The sequence below is a fragment of the Condylura cristata genome, unplaced genomic scaffold, assembly GCF_000260355.1.
Source record: "Condylura cristata isolate star-nosed mole 26May11 unplaced genomic scaffold, ConCri1.0 scaffold00011, whole genome shotgun sequence".
Taxonomy (NCBI): domain Eukaryota; kingdom Metazoa; phylum Chordata; class Mammalia; order Eulipotyphla; family Talpidae; genus Condylura; species Condylura cristata.
Genome location: NW_004567112.1, coordinates 54,466,554 through 54,489,273, shown reverse-complemented (window position 1 = coordinate 54,489,273; position 22,720 = coordinate 54,466,554). Strand labels below are relative to the sequence as shown.

Sequence of the window (22,720 nt, the reverse complement as noted above, 5' to 3'; positions counted from 1 at the left end):
TTGGCTTCGGAGAACTTCAGAATGCAGTACTTTAACCCACTGTGCCACCAGGAAAGCCCTATTGCTTCCAAACTTAACAGAGAAGTCATATTCTTTAAAAGAATAGGTTTTAATCACCCTTTTGTTCTGTCAGTACTCTTCCCCATTTTCCCTTAGTGAAGATAATGGAATAAACCAAATTCAAGGTCCAGTGATTTACACTCTACTCAGATTGTAAAGGGAAGTGTTGCCCTACAAACATTACAAAAATTGGGTAAAAAAGGAAGATAAACAAGAATTTAACTAAAAAACACACAGAAACATGTGCATTAAATAATTATAAAATCTTCTGTAGAATATTGACCCTGTCAATCATGAAAATAAGCTCCAAAGGAGTTTTTTGAAAATTCTGTCATGGTAATGTATCCCTTTAAACTTTGAGAAGATCTACTAGTGAGATTATCTAAGAGGATGCACACACACACACACACACACACATACATGCTCTCATTCAGAGGAGACTGGAGTAGTTGTGAATAATGAGGAGACTACTGAGCTAGAAGTCAAGAATATGTAACATTTATTTATGAGTGTGCCAAGAACTCTGTGGGACTTAGGTAATCACTAACTTTTCTCTGGTCATGATATCTATAAAACAAGAAAGTTAGGCGAGCTTCAGTTCAGCATTTTATATTGTATCATTCCATGATGCAGGAAAAGACAAACACAACTGAAAAACTGTGTTTCCCTTGTAATCTCAAGAGCGCTCTCTTTTCTCTCTGTCTTCCTCACTCTTTAGTATATTGACCTCCTAGAAAATTTTAGGCATTCTACACACAAAGAAGCAGTAAAGGGCTTCCATTTAAATTAATTTCTTAATTCTGTCCTTATATATTATAAGTAATTTTACAAATGATAAAAGGAAATGTCATTTCCAAAAGGAAATAACAACTTTAATGCATCAACAGAACCAGAACTGAAAATTTATACATATTCATTTATTCATCCATTCATCTAATTAACATATTTATTGATCACACACTATATTCTAGTCACATGCTAGCTCCTGGTATATAGTGATAAGTGAAAATGAACCTCATACCCAGTCATCTATGGTAAAAGACTACAGGTACTTCCTTGTGGGTGTGATGTTGTAACATACATTTGAGGAGATGTCAACATGTTCCCCTAAATCATACAGTGTTGTAACCCATGTTACATCAATAAAATAAAAAAGTAGACTCAAACTTATTGGAGGCAATAACGTAATGAAAATACACATGAAAAAAAATATGAACATGAAAAGAGGAATCAAGGAAGCAGTAGGATAAAGAGGGAGTGTGTAAGATGGTGTGGTTGGGTATATACATAATACAGATGAATCTAATTATATGGACTATATGTATGGAGAATCTAAAACATGGAATCATGGGCTTCCTGGAAATTGACTGAATGAAGTAGAAAGCAGAGCTCAGTAGTGAAAGCCACGCCTCCAAGTGCAGGCTATGAGTGGTGCATTATCTACACAGAATTTGGAGATGCACACAGCTAACTAAAAGTTGGTTGATTTTCCATGATCACTATGCTCCAGCAAATCTAATGCCAGTTTAATGTGGTCCTCCCATACTAGACAACATTGCTTGATAGATAGCGTACTGTCCTGGAGGCAATGAGAAGATGTCGGAGATGTGGCAGGGACCCATCACAAAGGTCTTGTAAGTCAAGATGAGAAATTGTGATTTCCCTTTAAACACAAGGAAATGTGATGTAATGAAAAATTAAAATAGACTGTGCATTAAAAAGGGTGGAATTTCTTCAGTTGATTAAAAGAAAATCTTCAATTTGTTTATGTTTAGCAAACATGATTCATTATTGCAATATACATTTGCAAGCATATGAAATGAAGTCTTATTTTATCATGCAGGATTGTATATTCAAATTAAATGACTTAACTTTCTTGCCTTAGAAAACAAATTTGTTGGGCAATTTTCTCTCATTTCTATTTCTTATAGTAGAGCTAAGATTGAATCCAGATCTTTCTGAGTCTAAAGACAGCTACATAGCCAGTATACATCCTTGTGGTGTGCTTCCAAAGAAGTAGAACTTCTGGGGTTGCAAGGCATTTTGTGCTTTTGTCAATTTTTAAGTCTCAAACTCAAGTTACTCCTCATTTATCTCATTTTATATATTAGCTAACTTCATATATAGAAGTTGGAACCCCCTACATTTTTGTTTCTAGAGTAAAGGGAGTTTGTATTTATTTTTTATCTTAATTTAAAAAAAGATTTATTTATTTATACATACAGAACTGGGGTACAGGCCAGAGGTGTGGAGCGGTGAGAGGATTCACTAGAGACAGAGTGGGGGACAGAATAGCCATATCAATGAAGTACACAGCTGAGGAGAGCAGCAGGCAAGACAGAAGAGGTCTGCTGTGCCATGTGTGTACCTTCCTGGCCGGGGATCGAACTCACGCTGCACTGTCTGCAGCTAGCTTCTCAGTGATGTGCTTTAAGGAGGGCCCACCAAGGAGAGCCACCAAGGAGGGCCCAAGGAAGATTTTATTTTTTAAAAATCCCTTTAGATGGCCCTCCCTGGTGGCGCAGCGGGTTAAAGCACAGCACTAAGAATCTGAAGCCACTTCCGCATGAGTTCCATTCCCGCCTGCCGCCTGCCCCGGAGGAGACCACATGGCGAGCCAGACCTCTCCTGACCCGCCCGCTGCTCCCCTCAGCAGTGTACTTCGTCGATCTGCCTGTTCTGCTCCCCACTCTGTCTCTGGTGAAGCCTCTCACCGCCCCTGAGCCTCTGGCCTGTACCCCAGTTCTGTATGAATAAATAAATAAATCTTAAAAAAAAAAAATCCCTTTAGATAAACATGTTGTCCTTATTGAGTATTATAAGCTCCAGACTCAGATGGTTAAGAGGTTATTCTATAAAATTCCCTAATGCCTTTGGCAAAACCATGCCTCCCTATAATGAGTAGCCAGTGACCTACCATTCCCCTGCTTTCTCGCCCCTGCTGAACTCCCTCTCTCCCATAGCTGTAAATAGCACTCATTCACAGGGGTCTCCTAAGTGTCAGCCCTTGTCCCAGTATCTCCTGGGAGCTGCATCCCGTGTCTCCTCCATCCCCCAGATGTCTCCACAATGTTGCTAATGTGGCACGCCACAGAGCCCTGCATCTATCCCATCCTCTGTCACTCTCTGAGTGTTCTTCCCACCTTACACGATGGTCAACTGGCTTAGCTGGGGCAAAATCTTGCGTTTCAACTTCTATTTATTTCTCTTCTTGACCACCGCCATCCCAATTTTTATACCGTCTCATTTTCAGCTAAAATTTTATCTCAAATGCATCCACCCATCTTACTAGCACTCATCATTCTCTGGTATTGCAATAACTTCCTTCCAGGCCTCCAATGTAGTCTCCCATAGCTAACAGTCCCCAGAAGGGTTGGCTTCCCCAAGATGTCCAGAATAGATGTCCTGTAGATGTGACACTTTGGCATGTGGATTATTTCAAGATGAGGTCAATCCAGGACCTCAGATCATGAAAACCTTTTACCTCTCCCAACTACCTAAACTAATAAAAATTGGGGGCAAGTCCAGAATTAGATTTTGTTTTCTTTTATTAAGTGTAACTTTGTATTAGAGAAAACTGCCTATATGGTGGGGCACACAATTACTTATGGAACATCTGGTGTTTGTCTTGAATCCCCCCCCTTTTTTTTCCAAAAATTTATTTATTTGTGCATACAGAACTGGGGTACAGGCCAGAGGCACAGGGGCGGTGAGAGGCTTCACCAGAGACAGAGTGGGGAACAGAACAGGCAGATCGACAAAGTACACTGCTGAGGGGAGTAGCGGGCTGATCAGGAGAGGTCTGTAGCGCCATGTGGTCACCTCCGGGGCAGGTGGGAATCGAACTCATGCAGAAGCAGCTTTAGATTCTCACTGCTGTGCTTTAACCCGCTGCGCCACCAGGGAGGGCCCTGAATCCCCCTTTTGTCATATGAGTCCCTTCCTCCCTTTTTGAAGCTGCTGGTCCTTATCTCATACCTTAGCTCAAGATAAAGATGCTTATTCTTTTCTGTTGACTTTATAATCTACATATGTGTAGATTCTACATATGAATATAAAGTTTTATCCTACTAATCTGTCCATTGTTCATATGATTGTCCTACAACCCACACATGTCTGGGAATATTATCTCTCTGTCTCTCTGCTCTGTATACCTTGTGAAACATTCATCAAATAATATTCCTCCCATTTTTTTTTTTAGATTTATTTATTTGTACATACAGAACTGGGGTACAGGCCAGAGGCTCAGGGGCGGTGAGAGGCTTCACCAGAGACAGAGCGGGGAGCAGAACAGGCAGATCTATGAAGTACATTGCTGAGGGGAGCAGCGGGCGGGTCAGGAGAGGTCTGCCACGCCATGTGGTCACCTCCGGGGCAGGCGGGGATCGAACTCATGCTGAAGTGTCTTTAGTTTCTCAGTGCAGTGCTTTAACCCGCTCCGCCACCAGGGAGGGCCCTATTCCTCCCATTTTTGAATTTCTTCATTTTGGGGATGAGAAAAGAAGGCACAGAAGAAATTGCAACTTAACCGAAAAGATTCTATAGATTCTAAGAAATAATTATTTTAATTTAATGTCTATGCTCTCTCCATGTAGTATATAAACAGCTTCCCTAACCTTGTAACTATAATGATTAGAAATACTTTTTTTGGAAAACCTCTGAAAAGTAGATGAGAGTGGGTAGTGTTTACTATTTGGGAATCTAGCAAGTATAGGAACAGAATGGTTTGCATTCTGATTAAATAGGAACTCTTAAAACTGAATTTCTAAACTTAACATAGATATCAAGACTGCAACAACTTTCCTTCAGAGTAAGTCCAGTCCTTACCATGGCTTGATATTCCTTGGTCCCAGTCAAATTTCCTATTGCTCTGTTTGTTCATGTAGCCACACTGATCTCCTTCTTTTTACAATACAGTAGAAGAACAATCATCTCAAGACCTTGACTTTGTACCCATTTGTTTGCAAAGTTCTTCCCCCTGAAAATGATAAGATGCACTTTGTCATTTAAGACAGATTCCAGATCTCTGCTCATATCTCACCTTGTCATTCTCTATGAGTTCTCTTACTGTGCTTCACTCTTTTTCATAGCTCTTAGAACTTTCTGGAAACATCATTTTTCATAGCTCTTAGAACTTTCTGGAAACATGCTACATTTCTGTTTTCAAATCTCCTGCTTCCATCATTAAAATGTAACCTCTCTGAGAGCAGTGACTTCATTCTGTTCCCTTTTATATCCTATGGCTATAATCATACTTAGTCTAGAGTAGAAGTAGATACTCAAAAATATCTGTCAAATAGAATAAAGAGAATATAAACTAGAAAAAGTTCATTCATTTATGAATTTAAGGGTGATGAGACATGAGAAGAAGCTATCAATTCAAGTGTATTCTTTTTCTAAAGATTATACTTCTGAGTTACTTTCTTAATACTCTAAAAGTAGACTTAACTACTTGGCAGAGGGAGAGATGAAGTAATTTCTCTGGTCAATTTGAGACATGTACCATCCCATATATCCTTCCACTGTCTGTCTTTTGAAAATAGAGCTGACCCTAAAAGAACTCAGGTTTGCATTGGGAAGGTCTTCTATGCAGATTTTTCTAAATCTAGGCATTTACATATTCAACCAACCTTGGATATCAGTTGATTGAATCTTCACTAACTTGAGTATACAGAGCATCAAATATAAACGCTACTAAATTCTTAACTGTGTAGAAGCCAGTGCTTCTGACCCCCTAAGTACTAAAGAGTCGAGCATATACATTTTATTTATCTATTTTAATTTGTGTATATAAGAACTGGAGTATAGGCTAGAGGTGCAGGGGTGGGGGAGGTGTCGAGGATTCACAAGAGAAAGGGTAGCAGAACAGGTGGATCAACTGAAGTACAGTGCTGAGGGAGAAGCAGGCAAGACAGGAGAGGTCTGCCATGCCATATGGTTCAGCTCCATGACCAGGGATTGAACTCATGCCACAGTGGCTTGCTATTGCTTTATAGGCTGAGACTTTGACCCCTGCACCACCAGGGAGGCCCAAGTGTACACATTTTAGCACTGCCATGAAATGGTATGTTCCTCTGGTTGATGCAGGTTACTAGCACCCACCCAGTGCTATGTTTCCATTGGTGGTGGAAGAAAATACAAAACAAGTAAAGAAGAAGCAGCCCAAGAATTACGATAGGCGAGGAGGGCTACAATCAGAGTGGAAATTTTACAGATGACACTTAGTCCCTCCTGAAAGCTCATGCCATATTTAAAGGCACAGTGATATCTCCCCTGGGGGAGCCCCAGGTATAAAGAAAAGTAGTGTTTCGTAGCCCACAAGTACTTTCTTCACCAACTTTGTTGGAGAGAGGATAGAAGCAGGAACAGAATTATTAGGGCCCACTGATGAACTAACTTTTCTTCCCAGTGTCATCTATCTCCTCTTTGCTCATGACATTCTGCCTTGGGATGTATGGCTGGTGTCCTTCTAAGTGAAATCGTGCATCCACCCATGTGTCACCTCCTTAGAGATGACTGCCCCCATCCCCCCATGTAAAGAGTACTTGCTAGCTACTCCTTAGCACATCATCTTGTTTTAATTTGTTAAAATTGACTTCATCACTATTGACTTTGTGCTTAACATGCTCCATTTCCTAGAGAGTGAGATGATTGTGATTTTTTTTTCCCTATTTTTCTAAGTTCTATTCCTTTGTCTCGGCAGCCACTATTGGTTTACAGGCTCTTGCCTCCCTTTCTGGCCAATCTCCTCCTACCTGTGAACTACCTGTTTGTCTCCTGATACTTTTCAAATTGTATCATGTACAGAATTTTTAATGATTTGTGTCCAGGAAACTTACTTGCTCTCCCCTGCCTGCAGCCAGATTATATGGTACCTAAAATGTTTCCCTGGCAGTGAAGTCCAATCTCTCCACCAGAGGTTAAAGTCTTGCTGAAGTTAGACTTTTGTAGCAGCAAGTACCTAGCAAAGGGGTGAAAATCTCTTCTTGGTAGGCACATTGGTCCATCTGTGGCCTAGCTGGGGAAGTGAAGTTAAGGAAGAGATTCAGATTCAGAAAGAATGAACCAGGTCAATATTTAGACCCTGGTCCTCTATCCTACCTAAGCACTGGGACACTTGAAATATGCTGGCCCAGGCCCTTTGTCCAGCTAGTTGAATGAGAATCTGTGGGAGGAAGATGGGGCATGAGTACTATTTAAAAGTTGCTCTGTGTTGGGACTCCCTGGTGATGCAAGGAGTACTTCAGTACTATGAAGCTATTAGCAGCCACTGCAGTAAGAATTCAATCCCTGGCCAGGGAGGTGACCCACACAGCCTGGCAGACCTCTCCTGACCCACCTGCTGCTCCCCTCTGCAGTGTACTTTGTTGATCTGCCTGTTCTGCTCCCCACCCTGTCTCTGGTGAATCCTCTTACCCCCTGCATTTCTGGCCTACATCCTAGCTCTTGTATGCGTAAAATAAATCTTAAAAAATAGTTCCCTTGTGATTCTGAAGGCACAATGAGGCCTGAAACTACTGCAGGGATAAAAAAAACAAGTCCCTGTAAGGAGAGTAAAAACATGATAAAGCATTGCAAGTTTTATACTCATGCTAATCAAGGAACATTCAAAACTCTGGAAACCTGGAATATTAAGAACAACACGTTGGGCCCTCCCTGGTGGCGCAGTGGGTTAAAGCACAGCACTGAGAAGCTAAAGCCACTTCCGCATGAGTTCGATCCCCGCCTGCCCCGGAGGTGACCACATGGCATGGCAGACCTCTCCTGACCCGCCCGCTGCTCCCTGCAGCAGTGTACTTCGTCGATCTGCCTGTTCTGCTGTCCACTCTGTCTCTGGTGAATCCTCTTATTTCCCCTGTACCTCTGGCCTTTACCCCAGTTCTGTATGCATAAATAAAAAAAATCTTAAAAAAGAATAACATTTTGTGTGTTTTTGTCTGCTCACATTTATGGCTTTTAAAATAAACCAAGAACTTCATGCTAGAACTCCACCCCATTCCATTCCTATCTCACCTTTCCAACCCTAAAATGTGAGCAATATCTCAGGGAGCATAGGACCCATTAGCAGGTTGATGATTAACTACAATATCCGGCTGATATTCTTTGACATAATCATGTTTAGCATAGCTCCAAGCATAAGCTGTAACAGCTAAAAATATATTGCTTGTACCATTACAGATGCTGCTAAAAGCAGAGCTCCTTTTCCCACCCCCCCATCCACTTTTCATTTTTGTTTCCCCTATGAGTTAGAGAGTAAGGGGGCTCCCCTAAATTCCCACCTATGGAAAGAGCGTATGGAACTCTGGGTGAGACTGAGGGGACTTGTTAAATTGCTTGTAACCATCTACATGCTGAATGTTAAATTGCTTGTAACTGTCTACATGCAGAAACTCAACCCATTTAAAATAGCCCATAACAATTTCTGAGGAACATTTGCTGGTTTTTTTGAAGTGAAAATGATTCCAAGAAAGAGCCTTGTGTGTAATGAAACCTCTACTCAGAAAAGGAAAGGTATATTTCTTTTCTTTTAAAGATTTATTTATTTGCGCATACAGAACTGGGGTACAGGCCAGAGGCTCAGGGGCGGTGAGAGGCTTCACCAGAGACAGAGCAGGGAGCAGAACAGGCAGATCGACGAAGTACACTGCTGAGGGGAGCAGCGGGCGGGTCAGGAGAGGTCTGCCACACCATGTGGTCACCTCCGGGGCAGGCGGGAATCGAACTCATGCTGAAGTGGCTTTAGCTTCTTAATGCGGTGCTTTAACCCACTGCGTCACCAGGGAGGGCCCCATTTCACAATTTTATTCACATCATTATGACTGAATCTTCACTGCTGAGCTCAAGAGCTTTTCCACCCTTGTCGGCTATGGAATCAGCCCATTCATTTATCTAAGCATCATTGTTATTAATTGATCTTTGTCTACAATATGATAAATACATTTTAATATAAAGCAGGAAGATCACACCACAAGCTTTCTGGCAATATCTCATTCAATGTAAAGTTCCCTTTATCCAACTTGTGTTGTTCCTTCCCTGCTTTGGTGTTAGAGTCAGAACTGTCATTCTGTTTAATTTAGATAGTCAAAATGCTTCCATTTTTGTTCTCTATCATATCATCTCTTTACTCCCATTCAAATGATTATCTTCTCTTTCATAACCACCCCTGCCCATCTTCATGAGCTAATTATGTTTTAATAATTATAAGTATAGCAATGTTAATTCAGGGTTTATGATGAGTCAGACCTGAGCTAAGGACTTCATCTACATAATTACACAAATACTTTGTGTAGTGACCTCACAAAGAGGATGATTATTAAATGGAGAAGGAAACTGAGCACAAAGAGTTTAAGTTGTTCAAATGCATCACTGTTAGATGGTAGATTTTAGTTTGGAACCCAGAAAGTTTGCTTCCAGAAACTGTATGTATAACCATTTAACAACACTGCTTTGTCTGTAGATGTGTAGACTGTTTGCTGGGCCTGGCTATTCCTCTCTACCTGCTTGCTAACTCACCCTTTGCTTTCACTACCAAATTTACCCTAAATTTATTCTTCATTTACATTCTCTAATTCTTCACAGACCCACCCCTCTATAAACATTGATCTCTGGATGATCATTAATTATTAAATCAGGCAATATTTCCTTAAACTTAGCTCTCTTAAGTCCATTTAAAAAAAAAGATTTATTTCATCTATTTATACATACAAGAACTAGGGTGTAGGCCAGAGATGTGGGGAAGTTGAGGTGAGAGACCAGAGACAGAGTAGGAACATAACAAATAAATCTGCTGAAATACACTGCTGAGGGGAGCAGCAGGCATGACAGGAGAGGTCTGCTATGCCATCTGGGTCAGCTCCTTGGCTGGGAATCTAATTTGTGCTTAGTGGCTGCCAATAGCTTCATAGTGCTGGGACTTAACCTCTTGTGCTACCACACCCTATCTTTTTTTCTTGAAACATTTCCTCCTTTGCATTTGTACTATAGTCTGATCTCTCATAACCTCTCTAACCACTACTTTACCTCTTGACAAATGTCACTAATTCTCTTCAGTTTTGAGAAGGAACATGGATATATAACCAAGAAGGCTTAGGTACTAGCAGGCTAGAGTAGACCAGTATCCTTACTGGGACTGTAAAGTGTAGCTTAACAGTGGGTACAAATGAAACCCCTCAAAATTTCAAGTATAATCTCATAGCCACATGACATTTTCAAGGCTGTTTTTCAAATTGCTTAAGCAAATGAAGACAGAAGGTATGCCCTCTAGACATGCCTTTTGACTTGCTTTATCATAATGTCATTTTTGAGTTGGGTAATGAGGTCAACCTTCCTACTTTACCTGTACAAAATAGGGACAATAACATACTTAGGCTATAGGATTTGTAAGAGTAAAATGAAATAAAAAAAAAAGAGCTATTCAATAAAATAATTCTTATTACGATTTATTCATTCACTTATTTACTCACCAACTATATACTAAATGTCCATTCTGTGCCAGGCATATTCTGTATGCGGGAACACAGTGTTGAATAAGTACAAATGCAACACTTGCCCTCAGGAAGTTTACAGTCAGGTGGGGGCAGCTGGGAGCAACATCATTATAACTCTCAGACCTTTATTCACTTAGGTGAAGGGTATGAATAAGGCAGTCATAGGAGAGGGAATTGGAAAGACAGGGCTTGGGAAATTTGAAAACTTTTGTGTGGTGGCTTGAGGATAGAATCCTGATCCTATTCATCACTGAAGATTTTCAGCAGGGAAGTGACTGAAACTTGTTTTTGGAGGATAGATTGGGGGCTGGATGGGTGAGACAAGAAGTAATACCAATTAATGGCTATTTTTGCAATGGTCCTGGCAGGAATGATAATGATATAAATTGGCATTTTGTCAGTGAGGAGGGACAGAAGAGTTCTGAGTAAAGTAGAAGTCATTTCCCACTGGTTTCCTATACACCTAGAGTTACTTCCAGTTCCAGAAACTCCAGAGAGCAACGTAATGCATAAAAACTCTTCAACTTGGCCCTCCCTGGTGGCGCAGCGGGTTAAAGCACTGCACTGAGAAGCTAAAGCCACTTCAGCATGAGTTCTATTCCCGCCTGCCCGGAGTTGACCACGTGGCATGGCAGACCCCTCCTGACCCACCCGCTGCTCCCCTTAGATCCCTTCATGGATCTATCTACCTGTCCTGCTCCCCGCTCTGTCTCTGGTGAATCTTCTCACCCTCCGCATCTCTGGCCTGTACCCCAGTTCTGTATAAACAAACAAACAAACAAACAAGCAAAAAAACCTCTTCAACCCAAGTGGTCTGACCCATTCTCACTCCTAGTTTGTCAACCAGTAGGTCAAGGTTTTTATGGCGCTGAGCTGCTCCCTAGTGGACTCTAGAGTTTGTAACAGCAGAGAACCTTTTCAGGACATGCTCTAAATGCTGTGTCTCAGGTATAAGAAAATCAAGAAGATGTTGAACGGTAAGATCAGGTTAAATAGTAAGTGAAGTTACTCAGGTGGGACTGATTAGGGACCCAATAGCACTGAGTGACTCTAGCCAGAAAACTGCACATTTCACGCAGCTGTTTTAGTGCTCCAGAAGATTTTTGAGGAAACCAGAGGGGGGTTTATTTGGTGTCCTTTGAGAATGTGGGCCCTGTATGTCAAATATTTCAGTTTTAAAGAGAAGTTGGAAATGCAAATTGCTATAAGTAATAGTTCAATTTGTTAAATGTTGTGAAATGACTTTAAAAATTAAGAAAAATGAACTCTGTAGCCCCCTTTTGTCAATTTCTACATGGAAGAACATCAGTTCCCAAATGCTAGTCCATCATTAATAGTGATTAGTGGCAAATATTCACTGATTTATGGTGAAATTATAAAAAAAAAACCATGACATAAGTTATTCCTTGTCACTAAATCTGTGTGTAAAGTAGAAAACTGCTTACCCCCTTTTTTGACTACGTCCTTTTATATTTTGTTGAAATAGCCTTGATTTGTCCTTATGTTAAAATAATTTGATGAAATTACATTGTTACTAATGTATTATGTCTTATTGGATTTTATGGATTTTTGGCAAAATCTATAATGTGCAACTACATTGCCTTAAAATTTTGCTTGAAATATTTAAATATAAGTGCTAAAACAGTAGCACTTATATTTAAATATCAAAACACTGCTAAAACAGTAGCAAATTCACTGAACATTTTTGAGCAATATTTGTATTTGGAAAACACAGACTCATATCTTGGTTGTTGACATGGAAGGTGTATTGGTTAAGGAGGGACTCCAGGTCCAGGGTGTGATAGGCAAAGAGTAAGAGACCCCAAAGGAACTCACACCTTTATTTTGTGACTGGGGACAGTGAGACATGCTGAGGGGAAGAGAAATGTCTGTGGTCATCCAGGGAGTTAGTGTCAGAATCACAACCAAACCTCACACCCTCCACCCCCATACCAGGTGTATTCTTTCACCTGTCACAGTCATTTCTCTATCAACCAGGTGGTAGCCCAGACACTGCTAAGCTAGAATGCTGATGAGAACAAGGAGTGCAAAGACTTTAGGATAATAGAAAGTGTGATTTGTGTAGCTGAACATTTCTACTGCAACTCTTTCACCACACTTATTTCTTTTGGGGGTACAGAAGTTTGCTTTATAAGTTGATTTTTGTATACAGACTCTCTACCTCACCCCATCACTACAACGAGCATACAACAGAGATCTGACTTTGTTATCAATTTAAAGAATGATTTTGTAAGCAATAATAATATTTTCTAAAAATTGAGCACCATCCACAAGTCGGGTAGTAGTGTAACTGCTTTTATTTTTTAAATGCATTGTTTAATTAAAAGCAGTCTAAAAACGCTTGGTATTTGTAGGTCACATGTTCAGGACAGCATTCTATACTGGGGACATGGTAGTGAATAGAACACTATTCTCTACCCACATGAAGTTTATATCCTGAGCTTTAGTGTCTTTCCTCATTCAATTTAACTTCATCCTATTTTGGTTCATGCTGGCCTGAAACACAATTTTAAATAACTCAGAAGAAAGTTATAGGTAGGCCAGTTGCTGTGGACATGTGCTGGTGAAGCAGGACATTTCCTATGTGCTTAGATTTTGCTACTTTCCCAAGCCTGCTGCTTAGGGAAATCTGCTGCTTTGATTTTGTTGCTTGCTGGATCAGAGAGGCTGCTGGGTGTACTACAATCCCTGTTTACCGGGGTATCCTGTAGACCCAGGGCTGCCCTGACCCCCTTCCCGAACAATAAAGAATGCTTATGCTATGGTAGATTAAATGACAAGTTTCCTCATACAAACTGTATAAAACCTTACTACTCTCGTAATCTGGAGCTCAGCCTTTTGGAACTGATCCCACTGTGCCTGTTGGTGTGACAAGTAAAATCTCTCTCCTCTGAGCGTACTCTGATTTCTCTGGAAAATTGCCACAACACTGGAATCAGGAAAAATTTGGATAAAATGAAAATTAAGTTATGACATGAAGGGTGTATTAGAAGTTAGCCAGGTGAAGAGGGAGAGGGAAAATGGCTTATAGAGAAGGATCAGGCAGGGCCTAGCTGGAGGAAGCAGCCTGCTGGGATTGAGGTAAGGAGGTAAGTCCAGAAGGAGTCCTGAGGGAAAGTGGGCAAGAAGGGGTGTGCTGAGGTCTAGTTGCTAGACTCCCACAGAGCTTTGCAAAGCTACTTATAAAGCTTTGGAAAACAAAAAAGATTAAAAAAATTACATTTGATTGCACAATTTGTAATTCTTTGTCTAAAACAGATCTTTTTCCACTGTTCTGAGTTGCTGACTTACAAGGGCCATTAGGGTCCTGTCCCATCGCCTGTTTTGGCCCTAAATTCCAATGTGCCTGTTGTGCCTGCAGCTGAGTTTTGCCCTTGTGATGGGCTCATCTCCTGATGAACACCACTCTCAGGTTCCTAGTGAGCGAATCTGTACCGTTTCCTCCTTCCATGCAATCATTTATCCATTCAGTGAATAGTTCTGTGTTTCAAGCAATTTACAAAATCATTAGGGAGGAGGGGTTCCTATGGCCTTATGTTTGTTCTAGATTGAAAACTAGGCATAATGAGTTCAAAAATCCAATTTCCCAACCCTATGACAATTTGGAAACTCCTGAATAATAAGACTCCTTTCTTGGTGCGATTTCACTCTACCCATATTTCAAAATCTTCTTTCGTTTTCTCAGCCCATCTGCCAGGCAGCTTATCAGAACGACTTTGGCCAGGTGTGGCAGTGGGTGAGGGAGGACAGCAACTGTGTCAACGTTCAAGATGGCTTCAATGGAGACACCCCCCTGATCTGTGCCTGCCGGCGAGGGCATCTGAGGATCATTTCCTTCCTTTTAAAAAGAAATGCTGATGTGAACCTCAGAAACCGGGTGAGGCCACGCCACACGAATGGAGAGTGACTGACTGACTGTCCTTTCTTCTCCCTTCAGTGCAAGTACAGAATGCCATTTTCTTACTATTGGTGGCACTTAATCTTAGCAATTTTTTTTACATTACTTTAGCGAGACTGACACATATTGAGGACATATGAGTATTAAAAGCTATATATATATAGCTTAATATATATACATATATTTATTAAGATTTATTTATTTTGTGCATACAGAACTGGGGTACAAGCCAGAGGTGCAAGGGCAGTGAGAGGATTCACCAGAGACAGAGTGGGGAGCTGAACAGGCAGATTGATAGAGCACACTGCTGAGAGTAGCAGCGGGCGTGTCAGGAGAGGTCTGCCACACCATGTGGGTCACCTTGGGGGTCGGCGGGGATCGAACTCATGCTGAAGTGGGTTTAGCTTCATGGTGCTGTGTAAAAGTGATATTTTGTGGAAAAGCAGTGTTTTGTTATATATATTTTATTTTGTTAAAGTTTTATTTTAATAATATTTGATTAAAAATTAAAACATAGTTCAACCAGCAGGTGTATTTTGGAGTTACCTACTCCCATGTAGTTCTAAAAAAGAAGAGAATGCTGCACTATTTGACTGAAAGCATTTGATCTTTTTCTTTTTTTAACCTGTTGCACTACCAGGGAGGACCCAACAAAGGTCATATACACACATTTTTGTCTTAAAAAAAGCAAAAACAAAACTCTGCTAATGATTCAGATGCATATGCCTAACATAGGACATTGAGATCATGGAAGCAAATTAATTTTTTTTTTTTGTCAAAGTGACAAGTCAAATTTGCTCACAAAGGAAATTCAAATCATCACTATCTTATTAGACTATGACTTAGCTTATGCTGATAACATGACTAGAAATGTTGACAAAGTTCTATGAAGTAGGATGTTCAAATAGTATTATTTATGAAAATAACTGTTAAAAACTTGAAATATTCAACAGACAGGGTTTGGTTAAATTAAATTAGTTTTATTTAGTAGAAAGCCATGAAGCTGTTGCAGTCAAATGCTTGAAAATATTACATGGCATGGAAAATGTATGCATGGGAAATGTTCTTTTGAAAACATACAGGGGTGGCTGGACTTCAGTGATAGCAACGGAATATAGTAACCACCATGAGATAGGTAATAAAAGCCATTTCTGACTGTTGGAAGAACTAGAAGGTCGGAAAGCACAAGTAAATGGCACAGAGAGTTGGGGTCTCCAAGATGATGAGGACATGACAAGAGATGACAAAGATGACAATTAGCCCTTAAGAGTATTTTATGAAAACTAAATATGCAGCGTTAAAATAGAATGTGGGGCCCTCCCTGGTGGTGCAGCGGGTTAAAGCACAGCACAAAGAAGCTTAAACCACTTCCGCATGAGTTCGATCCCCGCCTGCCCCGGAGGTGACCACATGGCGAGGCAGACCTCTCCTGACCCACCCGCTGCTCCCCTCAGCGATGTACTTTGTCCATCTGCCTGTTCTGCTCCCCACTCTGTCTCTGGTGAATCCTCTCACCCTCCGCATCTCTGACCTGTACCCCAGTTCTGTACGAATAAATAAAAAAATCTTTAAAAAAAAATAGAATGTGGACACAAATATCCAGAAGAACTTCCTTTGTAAGTTTGCAACAAAAATTAAGATGGCGTTAGTAGTTCTAATGGAGTGATTGGCCCAACAGCCATGTCAGTGCTAGCAAATGGCAGGATTCAGATAGCACCAGAGTTGTCTCACAAGAGCTTCAGGGTGACCCTCCTCCTCTGTACTGCCCATTTGATGGAAGCACTCTTGATTTCCCACAATTGTAAGTTTCTAGATAAGTCTTGTAGATGTCAAAGTCCTGGATAGGAAGCTCCTGTTAATATGGCATGTTATTTTATGATACTGTAAATTGTCTTTGTTCACTTGAAATATTTAAATCATGCTCTAACAAATTTTTAAAAAAGTAAGATGATTTTGCCTATGAAATATGATCTGACTTTTTAAAATTCCATATACATATGGAAGTATGTATCAATTATACCTTGATAAGGTTAAATATGAATAAATATACTGGGGTCCTCCCTCTTTGTGCAAGGAGTTAAGTGTAGCAATATGAAACTATCTGCAGGCATTGCAGCAGGAGTTTGATCCTCAGCCAGGGAGTTGAGCTGACCCACATGGCACAGCAGACCTCTCCTATCCCACCCTCTGCTCCCCTCAGCAGTGTATTTCAGTTGATCCACCTGTTCTACTCTCCACTCTGTCTCTGGTGAATCCTCTCACTCCCCACTTCTCTGACCTACTCCTCAGCTCTTGTAAGCATAAATAAATAAATCTTTAAAAAAAAGAATAGACTGGAAGAAAATATAGTAAAAATGTGAACACAATAAACTCTGAACTGTTTGATAATGGGTGTTTAAAATTCTACCATTATCTTATTGTCTGTTTTCACATTTTTTAAAGAGAACATACTATACTTTAATATTAGAAAAACAAAGTGTCTTTATTTAAGACCAGCGCCTCCCCTAAGTGGAAATCAACCTCTCTTCTCTCTCTGGCTCTGCCTACTACTGCTTTGGTTGGTAATTTCATGACAAGAGTCTGGAATTATACTTATTTGCATTTTCTGTCCACATTTGCTTTATTATGAACCTTTCCACCCACCTGGCAACTCTATAACTCTCTCTATCCTTAGGAGTTTGTCTGTCACATGATTAAAAATTCTCTGAGTCATGTCCTGTCTTCTTGCCAGTGTGGATATCAGAATATGGAGAAATTGTCATGTGATTAAGATTCCCCTATATCCAAACCACAAAATGAGTAAGAGTTCTGCATAGGTGATCTAGACACAGCTATAGTTTTTCAAACCAAATTTAGTCTTGTGCTTTTTCCAAATACTAAAATGGATGTAAGAATCCAATTTTTGATCATATGAAAACACATTTAATCTCTTGGTTTTTCTGTGACCCTCACCTGGTCATTTCTTTAGACTGGACTGTGTTTAATATTCTGGTCAGTGGAAACTTGAACTTTTTTTATTAGACTTATGTCCCAGGAAGAGGTACAAGAAGTTCTATAAAGCCTGAAGACCAGAAGTATCATAAAACACCAACTAAACACTAATGTCTTCTAGATTTGAAGCCAGTCCTCTTTGCTGTGGGAACCATCATGTCTTTAACTCAGTGCCTTATAGGAGTTGTCTAGAAATAAAACAGAGCCTTTACCTTAGATAACATTTAGACTTCTGAACTTTCATTTTGATATGGTAAGCTGTAAATATGAAATCTGAAACAAAATGTTTTATTAATAAAGAATCCTTTTCTTACTTTCTTAGAAAGAGAGAACCTGCTTGCATTATGCTGTGAAGAAAAAATTTACCTTCTTTGATTACCTACTCATTATCCTTTTAATGCCTGTCCTGCTCATTGGATATTTCCTCATGGTGAGTACAGAACCTGCAGAGCCAGGAACAACTGACTGGGATTCATGGCATTGCTCGTCAAGTTGGCCAGACCAGAGAGTGTAAAGAAATAATAAAAAAAATTTGGTTTGTATGCCTTAAATGACATTTCCAACATACATATAATGTTGTGATTGAAGTACAGAAAGAAGAGAGGTGGCCAAAAAGTTAATTCATATAAAAATAATCTGTGCAGTATTTATTTTGAAAAATGAAACAACTATAAATCATTCAAAGGAAGCACACAAATCCTGGTTATTCAAAAAAACCTCTTCTATAAATATGATAGATATTGTTTTGTACAATGTATCTTCTGAATTTCTGACTTTGAAGAGCCCACATTGTTGGTGAATTTAAAAACAGACACCATGAGAATTGTATCCAGATCTTTTTTAAAAAAATGTTTTATTTATTTATGCATACAGATCTTTGTAGAGAATCCAAAGCAGATTTTCTCACAGTGGAATGGATTTTTGACTTGAAGTAATTTTATTAAATAAACAAGGATGTAATTGGTGTAGGGATATAGTCATATTATGAATTTCATGTTTTTGTTTTTTTAATAGAATAACAGGTTTACATTTAGTCATTCATTTTTTCCCATCTGACTCTCTTGTGACCTTACAGCTGTTTCCACCTTTGAAAGATGACTCAACAGACACATAATTTACTCCAGTTAAATCATAACACTCCAGTCTCACTGTAGTTAATAGATCTTGGGTCTTAGTTATCCCTGTTAATGTCAGTTCCAGAACAAAATCGGTCAATAAGAAATGTAATTACCTCCTTGGATTTTTAAATGGCACAACATTTGAAGAATGCTGTGTTAAATAGGGTAACATTAATGTTGATACTTGGATTTGGAAGAGGGAAGCTATAGTTCACTGGTAAGCACATAATCTACTTATATCTGGGAAAAGTTCTTGAAAGATTAATTGTATATTTAGGATATAACATTTGGATGTTTGTAATTTGGGGACGGGTGAGAGGCTGTCATTTGTTTACAAATCTCTTTAGAGATGATGAGGAAAGAATCACAACTATGATTAACAAAGCTCATTCATAATTTGTTGACATACCACCTTGCTTTCTAAGACTGTCTAAAGTTTAAAAGCTAGAGGTCTAGGGAAAATTACTTACAGCAATGAAGCCACTCCATAGCACAAGTGTCCTATTTACTGACACTAGAAGCTACACATTTGTGATGTGCATGAGATATGGCATAAGAAAAGTTATAGATGGAGCTTTGAAGATGATAAAAGAAGGGAAGCCCATGACTTAGCCAAGCCATACATACCAAAGCATTAGAATGTTGGAGCAACTTTTACATTGGCAGTGGTCAGAGTTTTAGGGGTTTACGTGAGAAAAGTGGATTTCTAGGAGTCTAGTTAATTTCATTCATTCACAAAATCACTCAAGACATTGAATGATTTATTGTAGGCCTACTATATGCCAGGAACTGTATTGCATGCCAAGATACAATGGCAAGCTATACAGGTTTAGTCCTTGTCCCCATGAGAATTAGAAGGTGATGGAGAATATAAATCAGATGACAGAAACACGTGAAAAATGTCCACAAAGCTGGTGATGTAGAGAGTGATCAGCATTAGGAAAGTCAAGCAGAGAGGAGTTTCACCTGACCAGGCAGATGATGAACTCTTCTTAGAAGAAGAGTACTGTGGGCGGAGAGAGGGAAAGGGAAACTACTAGTGAAGAAGGGACTATTCTGTGAGACTATTCTCTTGCACAAAGAAACCTGGTGGGAATAAAAGGTTGAAAACGACCATTGTGGTAGAGCAGGCGAGGCTGGAGGGGTGTAGTGACATTGCTGGGGCCATGAGTAGAGACAGAACTCTGTGGAAGGTGTGCTGTACGCTATGCCAATGAGCTTGCTTTTGTTCTCAGAGAATCGGAAGGATTTTGAGTCAGGAAAAGACAGGGGAATGGACCCTGTCTTCAGCAGAAGTTGGTAGGTGGGACAATTTTTCAGGTACTGATATTTCTATTCTAGGACTTCATTTTAGGAACTAATCAATATTGAAGGATGGCAAGATGAAGGTAGAGATTTTAAGAAAATGTCATGAACACAAAGGCATGTTAGGATCAAAATAAAACATTGATTATAAGAGTCCAGACATAAGTTTGTAGATAAATCTTGCATGTGTCATTTGTTACAGGTATCAAAGACAAAACAGAATGAGACCCTTGTGCGGATGTTACTTGATGCTGGTGTGGAAATTAATGCTGTGGACTGTGTGAGTTTGAATCTCCTGCCATTTTGAAATGATACCCAAATATCATTTGCAGGCAGCTACTTGTCATCCAAAAGTTGCATGCTTGATTTTCCAGGACATGGTTATATTAAGTCTCTTTCTCACTAACCCCCTACTCCCTCGCTGTTCTTCGGGCATTTTTGTATTCTGCCACAAAACTCTCATGGGAATAATCTGGTTTTTTTTTTCCTGATTATAGAACAACTATTAGGAGCTTCTGGTTGGGGAGAAATTAATCAAAACAGAGGCTCATTAGTAAAGAATCTAGCATGAGAATGCAACACAGACACATTCAGCAAACATTTTTGAAAAACTCTATTCAGATATTTGGAGCCATTTTCAGCTCTAAACAATGCAGTGTAATGTATTCCCAGGCAATTAGATTCTAGCCCACATAAGAAAATTCAGTCTCTATCATCCATTTATCATGCCATAATTTTAATACAAAATAATCGGTTATCACATTAACTCTTATTATTGTCAAAGTGTTTCTGTGGAATAAGAGCCAGAGTTAATTCTGTTATCTTGATATCAAGGGTATCATTCGTCACTTCAAAAACTGTGTTTGCTTGATAGCGTTCTGAAAAGCAGAACTTTGGATGCAATTTTATTTTGCCCCCTAGTTTGTGTTTAAAATCAGTACAGAGTAGAGAGGCTATTATTTCACACATCTTATAAGCTACGACAAGCCAGGTAGGGGAGACTCCCTTGTTGGACTGCCCTGACCTGGGCATGAGCACACTCACGTGGACACTAACTGCCTTTTCAGACTGTGGGCATTTTGATGAGAAAACATAGAGGACACTATTTGTGAAAACACCTATATGGGACCTTTCTGGTGGTGAAAGGGGTTAAGACTCAGCACTATGAAGCTATCAGTAGCCACTGTAGCACAAGTTCAATCCCTAGACAGGAGCTAAACCACATGGCTCAGCAGATCTCTCCTGTCTTTCCCATTGCTCCCCTCAGCAGTGTATTTCAGTCGATCCTCCTGTTCTGCTCCCCATTCTGTCTCTGGTGACTCCTCTCACTGCCCTCCCTTCTGGCCTGCACCCCAGCTCTTCTATCCTACCATGTGTGAAATGATTAATGATGAGTCCTTGGCTCTTTGTCTTTCAGTATGGCTACACTGCATTACATTATGCCTGTGAAATGAAAAACCAGACTCTCATCCCTCTGCTCCTTGAATCCCATGCGGACCCCATGATAAGGAATAAGGTAAGGACCTGTGGACCATGGTGTGCAGACTTTCCGATGGCATAATTTCACCTTGACCTTCTTTTGAAGTACATCAACTGCTTCTCATGCTGTTAAGGGAAAAATTAATCATCTTCATTAAGGAATGAAATTATCCTATTCTGCTAGAACTTGCCATGTCTGAGAGTCAGTCTAGTTGTTTGCTTGATCCTTTGATATTTGACCATACTGAAGAGTAATAACTAGATTTCCTTTTTCTCCTCAGAATGGTGAAAGCTCTCTGGATATTGCACGGAGATTAAAATTTTTCCAGATTGAACTAATGCTAAGAAAAGCATCATAATCCTTATGACCTCAGATGGGGAAGTAGAAAGAGTTAAAGGACTGGATTCTCTCTCCGTCTTGGACCACTGGTCTGTAGTCCACTAAACCCGGTGCCATCATTTTATGGTGATAATGCTGGCTGCTATGGGCAACACTTTTGTGTTTATAATGTTTTTTGTTGGTCAGTGGAGTTGACCATGGGCACAATCCTTCTAAGGGAAATACCAAAGCCCTTGGAATCTCCATGTCAGTCCAAAGGAGATGTTTCAAAATGATTCTCTCCTGGAGAAGAGGACCAGATTTCTTGGAGTTGGTGTCCTCTCTTCTCAGTGTGTAAAGAGTTGTTCTATGTATGTCATGCCTCAGGAGACAGAAATGTATCTGTCATGTTTATAGATATATAGAAGGATGTATGTACGTGGGTGGGCTTGGAAATTCATATGTATTTTTTTTTTTTTTGGTGAAACAACTTTAATAAAATCACGTATCAGTTGTCAGTGGTGAATTGTCTAAACAGTAGAATTTGACAAATTCTATTAAGTCAGGATGTTGTCACCCCAGAAGGTTATTGGACTATTTGTTTCTTCTAGATTTTGGTACCAGGATACAAATAAAAGCCATTTCAATTTTGAACAAGATTAAATGACTCTAAGGATATTTGCTCAAAATTATCTTTATGATTATTTTGTGAATAAAAGGCGGCTATTAAATTTATTAGCTCTGTTTATGTTAATAAAATTAACAAATTATTTGAATAATGAGCTATCTGGATTATACTTCTATAGGAGATTCTGACTATCATGATAAGTCTCTTGTCAGTGAAACAGAATAAAGGAAATGCATTTTGAAAATTTCTGAATTTTATAAAGTAAGATAGTTTTATGAATAACTTTAAACTTTAAACATAACTTTAAAGTCACCATGTGTGGTTACAAAGTCTACAAAGATTTACCAGCCTTAAATAAAAATCAAATCCTGGAGTACCTTTTAAAAGGTATCCAGGATCTTAAGGGGTGTATAA

The 22,720-nt window shown here is 39.6% G+C and overlaps 1 protein-coding gene across 1 annotated transcript in view; it reads left to right on the top strand.

The window, feature by feature from the left end:
- The window catches only part of ANKRD22 (ankyrin repeat domain 22), a 28,934-nt gene extending 7,202 nt beyond the window's left edge, over positions 1-21,732 (top strand). The window contains exons 2-6 of the mRNA XM_004680900.2: positions 14,254-14,445; positions 17,780-17,887; positions 20,083-20,160; positions 21,298-21,396; positions 21,641-21,732. Coding sequence (XP_004680957.1) covers positions 14,254-14,445; positions 17,780-17,887; positions 20,083-20,160; positions 21,298-21,396; positions 21,641-21,718 — 555 coding nt within the window. The 3' untranslated portion in view covers positions 21,719-21,732. The remainder of the gene's footprint in view (positions 1-14,253; positions 14,446-17,779; positions 17,888-20,082; positions 20,161-21,297; positions 21,397-21,640) is intronic.
- Positions 21,733-22,720: the final 988 nt, after the last annotated feature.